The 14,769-nt window shown below is 36.5% G+C and overlaps 1 protein-coding gene across 1 annotated transcript in view; it reads right to left on the bottom strand.

The window, feature by feature from the left end:
* Positions 1–843: 843 nt before the first annotated feature.
* The window catches only part of Ast-a (helicostatins), a 31,740-nt gene continuing 17,814 nt past the window's right edge, over positions 844–14,769 (bottom strand). The window contains 3 exon segments of the mRNA NM_001309058.1: positions 844–1,399; positions 2,000–2,127; positions 2,294–2,542. Of these exon segments, the coding sequence (NP_001295987.1) occupies positions 1,092–1,399; positions 2,000–2,127; positions 2,294–2,541 (684 nt within the window). The 5' untranslated portion in view covers position 2,542 and the 3' untranslated portion in view covers positions 844–1,091.

Below are 14,769 nucleotides of genomic sequence, written 5' to 3'. Positions count from 1 at the left end.
TGCAATCTTGACTATGATTTGTATTATTTATTTCATGATTATATTGAAAACAATCTATTATCTAGATTCTTATAGTATAACGAAAGCTTACATCTAGGATCTTAAGATTTAAATACATTGAGCTATGATTGACTTGGTTTAAGATGTAAATATACTTAGATAAATTGACTTGAAAATTTATTCAAAAGGTATTTATTTAAATATATTTTATGTAAATGAAAGTAATTAGTTGAAAATATTGAATATTCGCTTTCTTATCACTGTTAAACGACAAACATAACTCAATGATTTATTATTATTTTTTCTGTACACGACGATTTGTTTTATTTTTTTTATTTTGTGAACAGGGCTAAAGTATAGTATATATAACAATAATTTACCTATTATATATTTAAAATAACTTAGAAACAATGCAGTGGTAAAATATATTAACAGACCTTCTAAATAGAAACGATAGAAATATGATTTTCACAAAAATATTTTTTTCATTTATGATTATAAGTAATAATATATTAAACTAAGTAATTTGATTGAAATTTCATTTATCTTTTTTAATGTGAACGGCCTACGTCATAGTCATACTCGTAGTATTATATAACACAGTGATTAATTGCAGGAATGCAGTTCGGTCGGACTACTTAGGTATCAAATTCTTAGGAAAACCGATACTTATGTTAAGAGGTATATATATACCTACATAAGATAACTTACTTGACAAAATTACTTGCAACAAGTCGGTTTCAATTTGAAGGATATTGAATAATTGTAGGGTTAAATTGTATTTTAGTACATACAGTTTAACTCCATACAAATTTATCACAAAAGAACATTAAAATTGTTTCACAAAATGGATATTTTAATGAGTAAACTGATAAAAAATCTGTAAATTTTCTTGTGAAAATTGGCTGGATTTTTCACAAGAAAACTAATGCAGCTGCTAACATAACGTTATCTCGGAGTACAAGTTTTAAAATTTAATCTAAAATAATAATATATATAGTTCAGTTGTGTAAGACTAAGAAGAGCTAGAAAAAATAACAAACGGATCGGTTTTCCCCTATTAACAAATGTACAAGAACAAACAACGTCGTTTACGCGTCTATAATATCATCGTTTTCATCATCCCCGAGGTCCACCGATCGCTTGCCGAGTCCGAAGCTGAACCGATGCAGGTCCCGCTGTCGCTTGCCAAGTCCGAAGTTGAATTTGCTCAAACGCTTGCCGAGACCGAAGTTGTAGCTCTTCGCTCGCTTGCCCAGTCCGAAGTTGTAGAGCGGGACGCGCTTGCCAAGTCCAAAGTCGTAGCCGCGAGCGCGTTTTTCTTCGCTTATATCGATGTCGTCGTCAAATCGTTTGCCTAGTCCGAAACTGTAGGGCCGAGCTCGCTTCTCTTCGTAACCTGCCGATAACAACAGAAGTTGAATTGACTGAAACAACCACTATATATGTGACATAACTAGAACAGTAAACAATAGATTTTCAGCATCACAAATATCACAATAGAAGGGTTTATGGTCATTTTAGAGGCTAATATTATTGCTTGAAAACCTGTTGAGAGATTATGCTTTAGAATGGTTCACTATCTTTTTGCTTGAAAGGTGATAAAGATGAAGATAGCTCTCGGAACAAGTGGATGCTTTATGATTTGGCTATAATCCCTTATTCAGCATACAATACAATGTACAGTTTGCTAAGTAGTGACGCAAGCTGAACATCTGATTAATTTAATTTAAGTATGTCAGATACAAAATTTACGGCCGGGTCGTAATCAAAACATAGGTGGGGTTTAACAGTTGGGTATCTAGTTTCCAAATGCAATAAAAAATAAAAATGTATTTTCGGACTTTTAAAATTTCTGGTAATGTTATAATAGAAATGTAATAACTCTGTTGAAAGTTTCAGATTGCATAAAGTTTGAAAGGTTAATCCGATTTGATCAACTTATTTTAATTTATTAATTCCAAAAGTGCATAATTTTAATTAACATCTGCTAAAGTACCTGGATCTTCGTACTCGTTGATGAGATCAGTCAAGTCTTCCTGGTCGATGTTGTTGACCAGCTCATCATCAGACGGCGCATCCTCGTCTGCAGACCTCTTGCCAAGACCGAAGGAGTAGGGCCGTGATCTGAGGGACAAGGTTCTAGTTGAGTGAGTGAGACTCTTTAAGACTCTCGCGAGTTGAGCCGACACGAACTTCAATTTTAATTTTGTTTAACAACCTGTTCACAATAAAAAAAAAATTAAACTTAAACTACTGATTTGATTACATTATAAAATTTTTAAAACTTTACCTTTTGCCCAAGCCGAAATTATAGACAGGCAGTCGTTTATATTCGGACACATAGCTGTACATTCGCTTGCCGAGTCCAAAGTCGTATTGCGGCGACCGCTTACTCAACGATGCTCGTTCGTGGATGTGCTCGCTCGCCGGCAAACGCTCGGGCGAACGCTCGGGCGAATGCTCGCCGTCGCCCGCCACGTGTTCGGGAGCACAGAGCGCCACGCTGAACATCAGGAACAACACAGGAACGTACATCATTCTGTAACAAGAGGTACTGACATGAGATTTTTGATAGTTCAACGGGTAATGGCCTACGCACACCAGGACGACATGACAAGGGATTTGAATTTTTACTTTCAAAGGGATTTTTCAATGACACAACAGGTTGAATGTCCATAAGTAAAAATTAAAATCCCTTGCCATGCCGTCCCGGTCTGCGTAGGCCCTTAAGCACCCGGTTCTCACATAAAACTTATATGATAACAAATAAGTTTTCATAGGGAAAATCGGTTGGTGTCAATTTTTTTCATATAGATTAAAGTTGTCCAACGGGCCTCTACATGTTGGTTTCGGCCCCATGCACGCCTTTCAAATGCCTGGGGCCCCACGGTCGGCCCGGCCCGAGATGGTAAAGAAAGAATTACTATTCATAATAATACGAGTATGTGTAAATCTCACACACGTGACACGACCATCCGACCCCAACCTATGCAGAGCCCGAGAAATACATAGATATTATACAGAGTGATTTCCTGTCAAACATGAGTCAGATCCATACAAGTTACGTCAGATTTGACAAGCGAGCGACTAATTGGTAATGTTCGGCGGTGGTAACCCCACGGGTGGTGGTGTATGGTCCTTTAGGAAAGCAGTCCGACGGAAATTTTCACAAAGGATCCAATGAGCCAGGTGCAGAAATAAATTAACCGCACCCGTACAAAGAATAGAATAACACCGCACTCCAACTACCAAAACAATAGGCTTGCTGTCGCGTGTCTCGCAATAAGTAGACTGGGAAATTCTTTTAACAGTAGTTGGAATTAATAAATAAATTCCTGGTCGGAAAGAAAACATGAAAGAGTACGGATTGAAAAGGAATTGTATTTATAACTGTGTGATGTTGAATTATTCGAGCTTCACTGCGCGCCTTTACGCCTTTCATTCTATGTGCTGAGCTGACGCTACACACTTGGTATTAACTGTCACAACTCTCGGTCCTCGGCCTTCCTCATCCAACCATGGCCGGCTACCCGTCTAAGGTCATCAGTCCAGCGGGCTGGAGGGCGTCCCACGCTTCGTTTGCCTGTTGGTAGTCAACGGTTATCGGTTCTTCGGCAGATATGACTAGCCCACTGCCACTTCAGCTTGCATATTTTGACAGCTATGTCCGTGACCTTAGTCCTCTGACGGATAACCTCATTTCTGATACGATCCATCAGAGAAACCCCAAGCATAGCTCTCTCCATAGCACCTAAAGCTTCGCGATATTTAATTAAGTATTTATAAACAGTTAACATGACCAAAGGCGACCAAAAGTTTCGAATGTCCCGGGTTCGATTACCAGAATGGGAAATATGCTATTAAACACAGAGATTAGTTATAGGATCTTTTATGTCGCTATATGTATATGTTTAGGATCTTTTGTGTCGTATAAATGCACGCAGCCATTTTATTCCATGTTAATGTGCAAAAACAGTTAAGTATATATTTTTTAACTTAGTTACACGTAAGCCATAATCCGCTTATTAAAAGGAAAATGTGACAAAAGACAAACAGACTGCGGCAAATTAATCCCCCTTTTTTACATCAACGTACGTTACATTTATAAAATATATTTTTCTGAACGAAACATTTTTCTATGACGCAACCAAAATAAATTTATGATGCGCAAAATAAGAGGTAGACTCTTAAGAGAAAAGTAGGGATTTAACAAAATTCGGTCTCGAAATAATAAGGCTACTTACCCACATTAAATTTGCATATTTATTTTTCTAGAATTTTTTTTTATGTAAAAACATGTAGGTAGGTAATTCTTTTATGTTGGTCTTTGAATGTATCTCAGAAATATGCTCAGCAATAATGACAGGCAGTGAAGCTCGTAATTCTAATATTTCTTTTGATGTGTAGGGCCCTACTCGTGTTAGTTTCTTTGAAGACGTTACTGACATTATATACAGAGTGGAATAATATCAGAAGAGAAGAGATCAGGTCATTGTGCAGTTGGAAAAAAGAGGTAATCCCCAGCTTAAATAGTTTTATTTCTGAAACTTATGGGTGAGGAGTGATGAGATGCATGGATTATTTCATTACTTATTAAAAAATACTTTATCGATTAAGTATTTTTCATGTCGCCCTCATCGGTGGTGGCCATGTCTTTTACTGAACAAACCACCAGACATACAATTAAATGAAAGCAGATAGGTGTATATTGTTCAGTAGGTAAACCTTGAAAATGAGCTAAAGATAAAGTTGTAAGTTACAACTAAACAATGTAATTGACACATTAATTACTTATATAAGGTACTTAAATAGCGTAATCAACTTATGGAAAGTTCACAACTGACTTACAAGTTTAACTTCAAAACTCGTCAGTATCATGGCTTTCCTACATTAATTTATTATAATTAAGTTTAACAATAAGTAAGTAAATACTTAATTAAATTGTTGAATGAATTGTATCCTACGGCAGCTCCTACCTACTTAGTAGCAAGCTCTTGAAAATGAGAAGAATTGTTTGATGTTTCTTTCGGATTCCGTGGGATTTGTTGTTTTCCCGTGAGAATTACAGGATAACAAAATAGCCCATTGGCTAGGTTAGAATTTCATAAAAAAATCTACAGCCGCGAAAGATGCATACCTACCGCAAAACTACTTTTCTCGAAAACGCAAAACTATGTTGCAAAGTTTTTGAGGCACTGTATCTAAATTAAGGCGAATAATAATACGATTTTCATGATTATGATAAGTTTAATATAAAACAAAAAAAAACTAGTTTTTATTTTTTTGCATAAATTTTTTAAATAACTTTATCAATCTATACTGCAAATGCATTCCTCTGCAAGCTATTTCAAGGAATACATCGACCTACCAATCAACCTATATAGCAGGCTTGATGTTGGCTAAAGATTATCCTACGGCCTTTCAGTCATATACATCAAGTTTGCGCGGGTCGGGCCGCACGGTTCTAAACTTATGTGTGGATTGTTCAACTGATTTGCAAGTAGATTAGATTAGTATAGAGAGATTGAATTCAATTTGACGAGTTCTATGTCAAAACAACATACCTAGTCGTATAATTTAGTTAGGAACAGGTGTTCAGCCCGTCACAGACTTAGCTATCTATATAATAAAAATGAATTGCTGTTCGTTAGTCTCGCTAAACGAGAACGGCTGAACCGATTTTAGCCAAATCGGTTCTTCGGTAATTTTGGTCTTGAAATATTCGTGGAAGTCCAGGGAAGGTTTAAGAAAGGTAGGGTAGGGTAGTGTTGGGTAGTGTAGGGTAGTGTTGGGTAGTGTAGAGTGTAGTGGAGTGTAGTGTAGGGTAGTGTATGGTGGTGTAGGGTGGTGTAGGGTGGTGTAGGGTAGTGTAGTGTAGTGTAGGGTAGTGTATGGTGGTGTAGGGTGGTGTAGGGTGGTGTAGGGTAGTGTAGGGTGGTGTAGGGCATTGTAGGGCAGTGTAGGGCAGTGTAGGGCAGTGTAGGGCAGTGTAGGGTAGTGTAGGGTAGTGTAGGGTAGTGTAGGGTAGTGTAGGGTAGTGTAGGGTAGTGTAGGGTAGTGTAGGGTAGTGTAGGGTAGTGTAGGGTAGTGTAGGGTAGTGTAGGGTAGTGTAGGGTAGTGTAGGGTAGTGTAGGGTAGTGTAGGGTAGTGTAGGGTAGTGTAGGGTAGTGTAGGGTAGTGTAGGGTAGTGTAGGGTAAGGTAGGGTAGTGTAGGGTAGTATAGGGTAGTGTAGGGTAGTGTAGGGTAGGATAGGGTAATAGGCGGTATGAAGTTCGCCGGGTCAGCTAGTAATATATATTAATATGTTTATAGCTAGGCATATTACTATATATTTTCTATAAATTTTCGCAGTGACCGCACATTTAGCTATAATATATATTTCTGTGACGTCACCAAGCGATACCGTAATGTACTCGTACATGCGAACACCAGGACAACCATCAATTAATGAAGGCAAAATATATATTTCTCAGTGTGTGGTAGCTTGCTATAATATATATTATAGTACGGTATATTAATATATATTATAGCTAAGTCTGTGACGGGCTTTCATCTATTTCATTGACATACCTACCTACTATAAAAACATTTTAACTGTAGTTCGTTCATTATCGTTTATTATCATTAAATTTATACTTACCGACCCATCTATTTTGGAAATTTGTCTTACTTATAAATATCAGGTGAAATAGAGTATGTATCCATAATACCTATAGAGAAAAAGTCACAAAAATACGCACAGAGTCCGTACGTATATTTTTATCTTTTCAAAATTCTTTTGATTTGTCCATCTATCATTGTTGTGGACTGTAGATGAAAAGAAAATACTTGCTTTTCTTTTCTTGTGTAAAGGAAAAAGTGACAATTCCTTAAACATAAATGCCTCGTGATAAATGATTGGCATTATGCAGTTTCTATTGTACAATAAGTAGGTTCATAAAATTCCCTTTATACCTAAGGTAGGTAGGTACTTAAGACTATTTTTTATGATAATATATGATGGTATCCTTGGCTAAATTGTTTGAATGGCTATGGTACTTAATATGTTTTACTCTTCGTATTTTTTGAGTGTTGAAACTTATAGAATTTTTGTTACTGTTTACTAAAGTAATTTTCGTTTCAGTACATTTTTCCTCTAAGTAATTTATTACAAAGATCCTGAGCCTAAAGTTTTGAAAAAAATAAACTTATCAAATAGGTCCATATCTTTCAGAGATATGTGGCAGATACACGTTAAATTCATAACACCACAAATTTTCGGTCAAAAGTGAAAAAGGGGCATTTAACAGAAAATTGAAAATAAAAATAACAGCGTTCAAACCCGTAAAATGTCCAATTAGCCATAAAGTTTCAGGCAGTAAAGAATTATGGAGTTATACTGTAAACATATAAAATGACACTTAATAAAAAATATAATGTTCAAATTATTGCAAATGGAAAAAGTACCTTACTTATATCAAAACATGACGCATAATATATATTTTTTTAATAGGCAACTTAATTGGTTTTAATAGTTTAGTATAGGCTATCTTGAATGACATTGACTAAGGACGTAAACAATCTTAGTGTGTCTTTTTATTTGATTTTATTTAAAATCTAACATAAAAGCCAATTAAATAAAAATTATTTATTTCGTAACTAAACCCGTATTTATGTTGGCTTTGGTTTATTAGTTTAATAATATTTTGATTTAAAAGGCACACATAGATTGTTTACTTTTTGCGCCAAGTAAGAATGAATGCAGTATATATCTACTTTGTTAATAATTGAAGTAAGTTTACCATCCGACACTCAGCACCCCGATCCGGAAAAAAACAGAGCTACCGTATAGAATCGAGTGCGAGTGCGACTATTCGAAAGTACTGTCAAGCTGACAGCACTTTCGAACACTATTTTACCACAGGGGTATAATCGTGACAGTTGTGACATTGCGAAAAAGAGACGCTTAGCTACATTAAGCGTAAGAAAGAAACATTAAGCTGTACATGTGTTTTATCCCTTTTGCTGTGGCGCCTGTTTACGTCAGATCTCTGTGCCAAACAATGAACATTATGCCAAACAAAGACTGACAGTTACAACAAAAATTTTCTAAATGTTATTTATTGTTAATTTGCTAGTGATTTGTTGATGTTTATTAAGTTTATTAGACTATTATCATCACTTAACGAGTTTGTGTGACATGGGTCGGTGTATTTTGTTCGGTTGTACAGAGCATATTGAACGAAAATACGATGGAACGATGGATGAGATATGTTTTCACATGTAAGTAGATACTATCAAGTTTAACAAGCTTACATTTACTATAGTGCTATATATTGGCTTGATTTTAATATAAAACGATACCAATTTTAATACTGTAAGGTCTTTTAGTATCAATTTTAAGTAAAAATTACAAGGTACCATAATAATAACAAATCACATGGTGTTGCAAGTTATTGAAAATTTATTTTACCCACAAATATTATAGTATGCAAAGAAAATACTAGAAATTGTAACGGACTCGGGTTGGGTTTACAAATGGGGCGCTCGAATTCGGTTTTTGTGAAGATTGTATTTTGTAGAAGTCATTCTCCTCTTTCAAATGAGGTGCCTCTCATTGTGAGGAAACGTTCGTTCCTTTTTTTTCTTCTATGTGTGATTTCTTCTGAGCGGTGGTCTGAGCTTTTTACCTATCGAATATAATGACCACAGAGTACATTATATTATTCTGAGAATGACCTATGGAATGATAGCTGTCAAACTTTCGCAGATCTAGTCACCGCCATTTTGTTGTTGACAGCACTTTCGAATAGAACACTTGCACTCGATTCTATACGTTAGCTTTTTTTTCCGGATCGGGCTACAGTTCAAATGGCCGACGGACGCCTCCCGCTACACAGTTAGTGGTAATGCAATAAACACGCCGACTAGAATCCGACACCTTTACTTCGGGAAAAAGATGGTAAACTTTAACTGATATTATTTAAATGAATGTTGAAGAATAAAACGAACCACGCCAAAAACTAAAGGTACAAAGAATGATAGTTCACTATTAAACTTTTTGGCACTTGTTTCTATTGCAAAATTAAAGTTAAAGAATGAAAGACAGTAATGCTTGCCTAGTAGATATTTTTTTAATAATTGAATACTTACAGCATCTATTTACTTACAGTACTACCTACGGCTACGTCTAGTACAGGTTTGATGGTTTTAAAAAAACTACAAACGTTTACGTTTTCTCGCATACAAAGTGGCGCCGCTAGCGGAAACTATAACAAAACTTTTGAAAGAAAATGCATGCAGTAACGGAAGAAAACCTTAACTTTTTTCGTTTCGTACTGGTGGCTCTGAAGTACCTACCTGATATGCACGTGTATCATTCCCAAGATGTAGATACGTCACATCATGACGACATAATGTTGCGAAAACAAAACACAATGTCAATTTAATCTCCCGAGCGATCTTTATGTCATGTGTAGGTACGCAAACAAGTGTTTTAAACACCCTCCCAGGGATGTGATAGGGTGTTGTAAGTTTCATAAGGCGAGTATTGATATTTTTTCCTTTCTATTTTGGCTTACTATACCACTTTAGCACTGTAACACCCTGTAAAGATATTTCACACGATATATTCATATCTATTCTATTCTATTCTATTCTCTGTGGGGGTGTAAGTACCTGCACCTGGCTCTCTCGAATGGAACCTTTGTGCATATCCCCAAGGTCTAAACTGCCTTCCTAAGCTTGGACCATTTCCACACCACGCTGGTCCACTGCGGGTTGGTGGGTTCACATATCTAGATGTGCTAGATCTAGATATGCAGGTTTCCTCACGATGTTTTCCTTCACCGTAAGCGCGATGGTATACATTGTACTTAAGTTAAAAGAACTCATTGGTACATGTCAGCGCCGGGATCGAACCCGCATCTCTGGCGTGAGAAGCGGGCGCTTACCCGACTGAGCTACCACCGCTCTTATATTCATATCTATGTAAGTATGATTGATGGAGCGGTGGTAGTTCAGTCGGATGAGCGCCCGCTTCTCAGCGGGTTCGAATCCTAGCGCTGACATGTACCAATGAGTTCTTTTACCTTAAGTACAATGTATACCATCGCTCTTACGGTGAAGGAAAACATCATGAGGTAACCTGCATATCTAGATTTAGCACATCTAGATATGTGAACCCCAACCCCAGTGAACTACCGTGGTGGGAATTGGTCCAAGCTTAGGAAGGCACTTCTTACTTTTGGACCTTGGGGATATGCACAACAGTTTTACTGGAGTGAGCCAGGTGCAGGTACTTACACCACCACAGAGAATAGAATAGAATGATTGAATTGAAGAAGAAGAAGTATGATTGATTATTTGAAAAGCACTCGAACAAATTTTATGCTGCAAAATTAGAATTAAAAAACCTATCCGCTTTTAGTTTGAAGATTATAAATGGTAGCCATAACTACCTACCGTCCTTTGTGTAAGCACGTCCCAGAAATAGCTGTCATTAAGGTGCTAAGGTTACTTCGTTACCGTCTCGAGTAGAGACTTCGTTTGTCAACACCGCTTTGTATTTAACAACATAAGGGCACGTCTGGCCTGAAGGGTTACTCTATACTGACAAAACCGGCCAAGTGCGAGTCGGGCTCGCGCACAAAGGGTTCCGTAGCAAATTACAGTTAAATCAACCTATCTCAAAAACTATAAGAGATACTTTGATCAAACCAAAAATCGTTGAAAGAGTTAATTAGCATGCATCACCTCTATTTTTTTTAGAATTTTATACCCCGTAGTTATAAAAATAGAGGGGGGGGGACATACTTTTTACGACTTTGAGAGCTGATATCTCAAAAACCGTTCACTTTAAGAAAAATGTTTTTAGAAAACTTTATATCATTTTAAAAGACCTTTCCATTGATACCCCACACGGGTATGTACATCGAAAAAAAAAATTTCATCCCTCAGTTACATGTATGGGGGGCCCCACCCCCAATTCTTTTTTTTACTATTTAGTGTCATATTTTTGTAGCGGTTCATACAACACATATTCCCATCAAATTTCATCACTGTAGTACTTATAGTTTCCGAGTAAATCGGCTGTGACAGACGGACAGACGGACATGACGAAACTATAAGGGTTCCGTTTTTGCCATTTTGGCTACGGAACCCTAAAAAAACGAACGGGAGAGCTGTCGTGAGTGTCGTGCAATAAGCACGTTTAATACAACGATATAGAGCCGTGGCTGGCGCAGCAACGCTCTGAAACTTAATTTTACGTCATATAGAGTGACGCCCCTGATATCCAAACAGTAACCAAAAGATAAGTAGACGATAGAGTACAATGGCATATACAAATGTACTTACACAAAATGTATATAGTAGATTAATTAATTAATTTAAGCGATAAGACCGCCATTTTTGTACATATGTGTTAGTATTTAAGTTATGTAAGTTTATTTTATGTGTGTGTACAAATAAAGAATATTCTATCTATCTATCTAATTTCTCTACCAAAAGTTGTAGAGTACCTGGAAGTGATAGCGTCAGCTTCATTCTACTATATTTTACTCTACGTGTGGACGGCAGGCTTTAGATATGCCACAGAATTCAGTCAAGATTTTCCGCACTTGGAATATTCTAAACTCGAGAGATACTTTGGAATACTCTGAAGTCTTTAGAGTGTGGTCACACGCGGGAAATACAGGCCTTATTGGATGAATCCCACTTTATTGAAAATTCTACGAGGAAATGTGTAAAATAACACAGAAAGGAATAACCTGCATCGATCGCGACTAAACTTACAAGTACACTGTATCTCAATTTAAAAACAGATCGACTAGCGATACGGTTCGTGACCTATTATTGGGCTGCATATAATGTGAAAGAATGTGAGTTAACAGTCCTAACTAAGTACCCTTTTAAGGTTTGGATGATATATTTTGAGTATATTTTAAGTAATTTTAATATAATTTCAAGCCGTGGTGACGTAATGCATAAGAGCTCGCCTCTCAATCGAGAGGACGAGTGTTCAAAACCTTCCATGTAAGAATGAATTAAATTTGAGTAAGTACTTACAATAATACCAGGTGCTCTTACGGTGAAGCCAAACATCCTGAGGAAATCTACACATCAATGAATCACAATCATAATAATATGATATCTACGAGCTAGGCAATAGCATTATACTCATTCTCAAAAGCAATACGGCTGTATCTATGCTGTATCACCTCTGATTATCACTTCGGGGATTACAGTCGTGAGCAGGAACTAACATAATTTACCATCATACTATAGGCTATATCAAACGTTGCTACCGTTGCTCATAATTTGATATAAATGGAGCTAGTTCATCCCTATACAGCCCATACAAACGTTGTGATTGGCGTTAATACATAGGTACATAAACTATACCTACACTACCCGATACTATTGCCTGAATAGGTTGCATGTTGCTCTGAATAGGTCATCAACAATTGGGTGTATTGTTTTCAAACTTGTCACTTGCATACATTCAATTTAGTCCCGTTTAAAATTTTATATAAATAATTAACCATTACTATACCTATAGGTGTGTTGAACATTACGCAATTACCTACGTCTTTTGGAAATTTCTTAAAAAAAGCTTCATAGTAAAAAGTCACAATCTCTATAGTGTAGGTAAATTTTTAATAAATAATTCTTTGGTACATGCTAGGATATAAATTATAAACCCACGGCTTCTCGAATGTGTATTTACGTAGGTATGTTCATGTACACACATATACATAACCCTGTAAATGATACCAGTAAACGTTTTGATTTCAGGCCCTCTTAAAGAAATAAACACTCCGTAAATAAGTATGTATTGTTTCCCCAAACCGTATCAGGTTTGTCAACAAGTGGTGGCGATATTTATACAGAGTGTTGCAAAAAGACCGAACCGACCGAGGGGGTGACTCAGAGGGTCATTCTGCACAACTTTCGTTACTTAATATTCGTTCTCCATAGTAAAAGGTCACCTGACAAGCAAAGTTTCTATGGAAAACATTTTTTTATTTCCATGAAACACAAGTTGTTCAGAATGACCCCCTGATACACCCCCTTTCGGCTTAGTATAGGTACCCTCTTTGCAACACCCTGTATTTATACCATTATTATTCTTTTACCAGCATCGTTTCGCAAGGAGCCTTCCCGAGTGGCGTATCAGCTGTACCTCATACAGTCAGGCCTTATTGCAAAACTTGATTTGAGAACGATTTTCGGATTCAAATTTTATTGAATGACACTAATTACTTCATAAATGGTACTTCGTTTTGACTTCGTGGTAGGGCCCCTGTGCCAAAACCTCACTTTAATATGTTGGCGCTTTTAGAAATGGAGTTAGTTTTTGATATGACATTTTGTTAGTAACCTTATAAAAAGGTAACATATTACTACTACACTATACTAATTACTACGCTCTATGGCGACAAAATATTATTTCATCTCAGTAGAAAGATCTCACAAGTCGGGTCAGTTTCTTCCTTTATATGATTTTGCTACAGTAAACAGATCTTGACGGGGGCTTAATAAGGCTCTTATCGGTCGGTGGCTTCCAGCAAATAATAGGATTGCTCACTATTTCTACAGCCTTGGCCTGTTTCATGATAGATTTGTTTACTTGCACTGTAAAGGAAATACAGGATGTTTCAAATGTGCAACTTTTTTTAGCATATGTAACATTACTCATGTTAACTAATCAGAGGTTTTAGACAAAAGCTTCATTATTCTGAGAAATTTATGTCATGCAATAAGTTATACTGACAAATAGACAAACTTTCGCTCGCATAAAATTATATGGACGCATGGCACAATTTTCTATTTATTCACTCCTGCCTATCTCTTTTTTTTATATAAATTTCCATCTTTGATGTTAATTTGCAAACAGAATACCTAAGTATTTCAGAGAAATATGCGGATTCGAACTGATGAGACCAATCAGTATATTTCAATAGCAACAAACACAAGTGGTTTGATTGCATCAATAATGTATTATGTAGTTTGCATAATGTGTTTTATTATTCAATTCCATCAGGTTTATGGAGAGTTTTATTGGGACTTTACGCGACTCGCCGGCGCCGAAGAAACTTATGTTTGTTTTTAAGTATAATTTTAAATTTTAAGTTTACGTATAAAAGTATCAGATGTAAATTTTTGGGAGGGAGAGTTTAGTTTTAGTGGGCAATGTGGGCATATTTCAGAAATATCACTTGTATGAAAAAGGTCCATTAAAATAGCAACTTTTCTAATACGAGGAACTTTTTCATTACTCGAGAATGTTTAAGAGTAGGTAGGTAATATATTAAACTTACGTGCACTTACTGATTACACTAGTGTAAACTTATTATAAGAATTGAAATCCATTAAAATCTCATCTGAGAGAGTTTTAGGTTAGGCTCATTACAATTTCTACGAAAAACCATAATCAAATTTGCTCAGTACCTCGACGCCGTCGGGTTCATTGCCTTGCCAATGGGTAGCACACTGATAAAAATACAATACAATACAATATAACTTTATTGAAAAAAACACACATCATACATTAAATAACAAAAGGCGTAAGCACAATAGGCGGCCTTATCGCTCAAAGCGATCTCTTCCAGGCAACCTTTGGGTGAATGAGAGACTAATTGAGTAAAATAGGAAGGTGTACACGTATTCCAACTGCCACCCTGTATAAACAAGTGATCGGTGTCGACGGGCCGCAGTCACGGGGGAATATTTCAATTAGCAGACTTGGCCGCAAATGTGTCACTACAAACCCTGTCTCGGTG

The sequence above is a fragment of the Plutella xylostella genome, chromosome 14 (genome assembly GCF_932276165.1).
Source record: "Plutella xylostella chromosome 14, ilPluXylo3.1, whole genome shotgun sequence".
Classification (NCBI taxonomy): Eukaryota; Metazoa; Arthropoda; class Insecta; order Lepidoptera; family Plutellidae; genus Plutella; species Plutella xylostella.
Note: the sequence above shows the minus strand (reverse complement) of the source record. Positions and strands in the feature narration are given on the sequence as shown.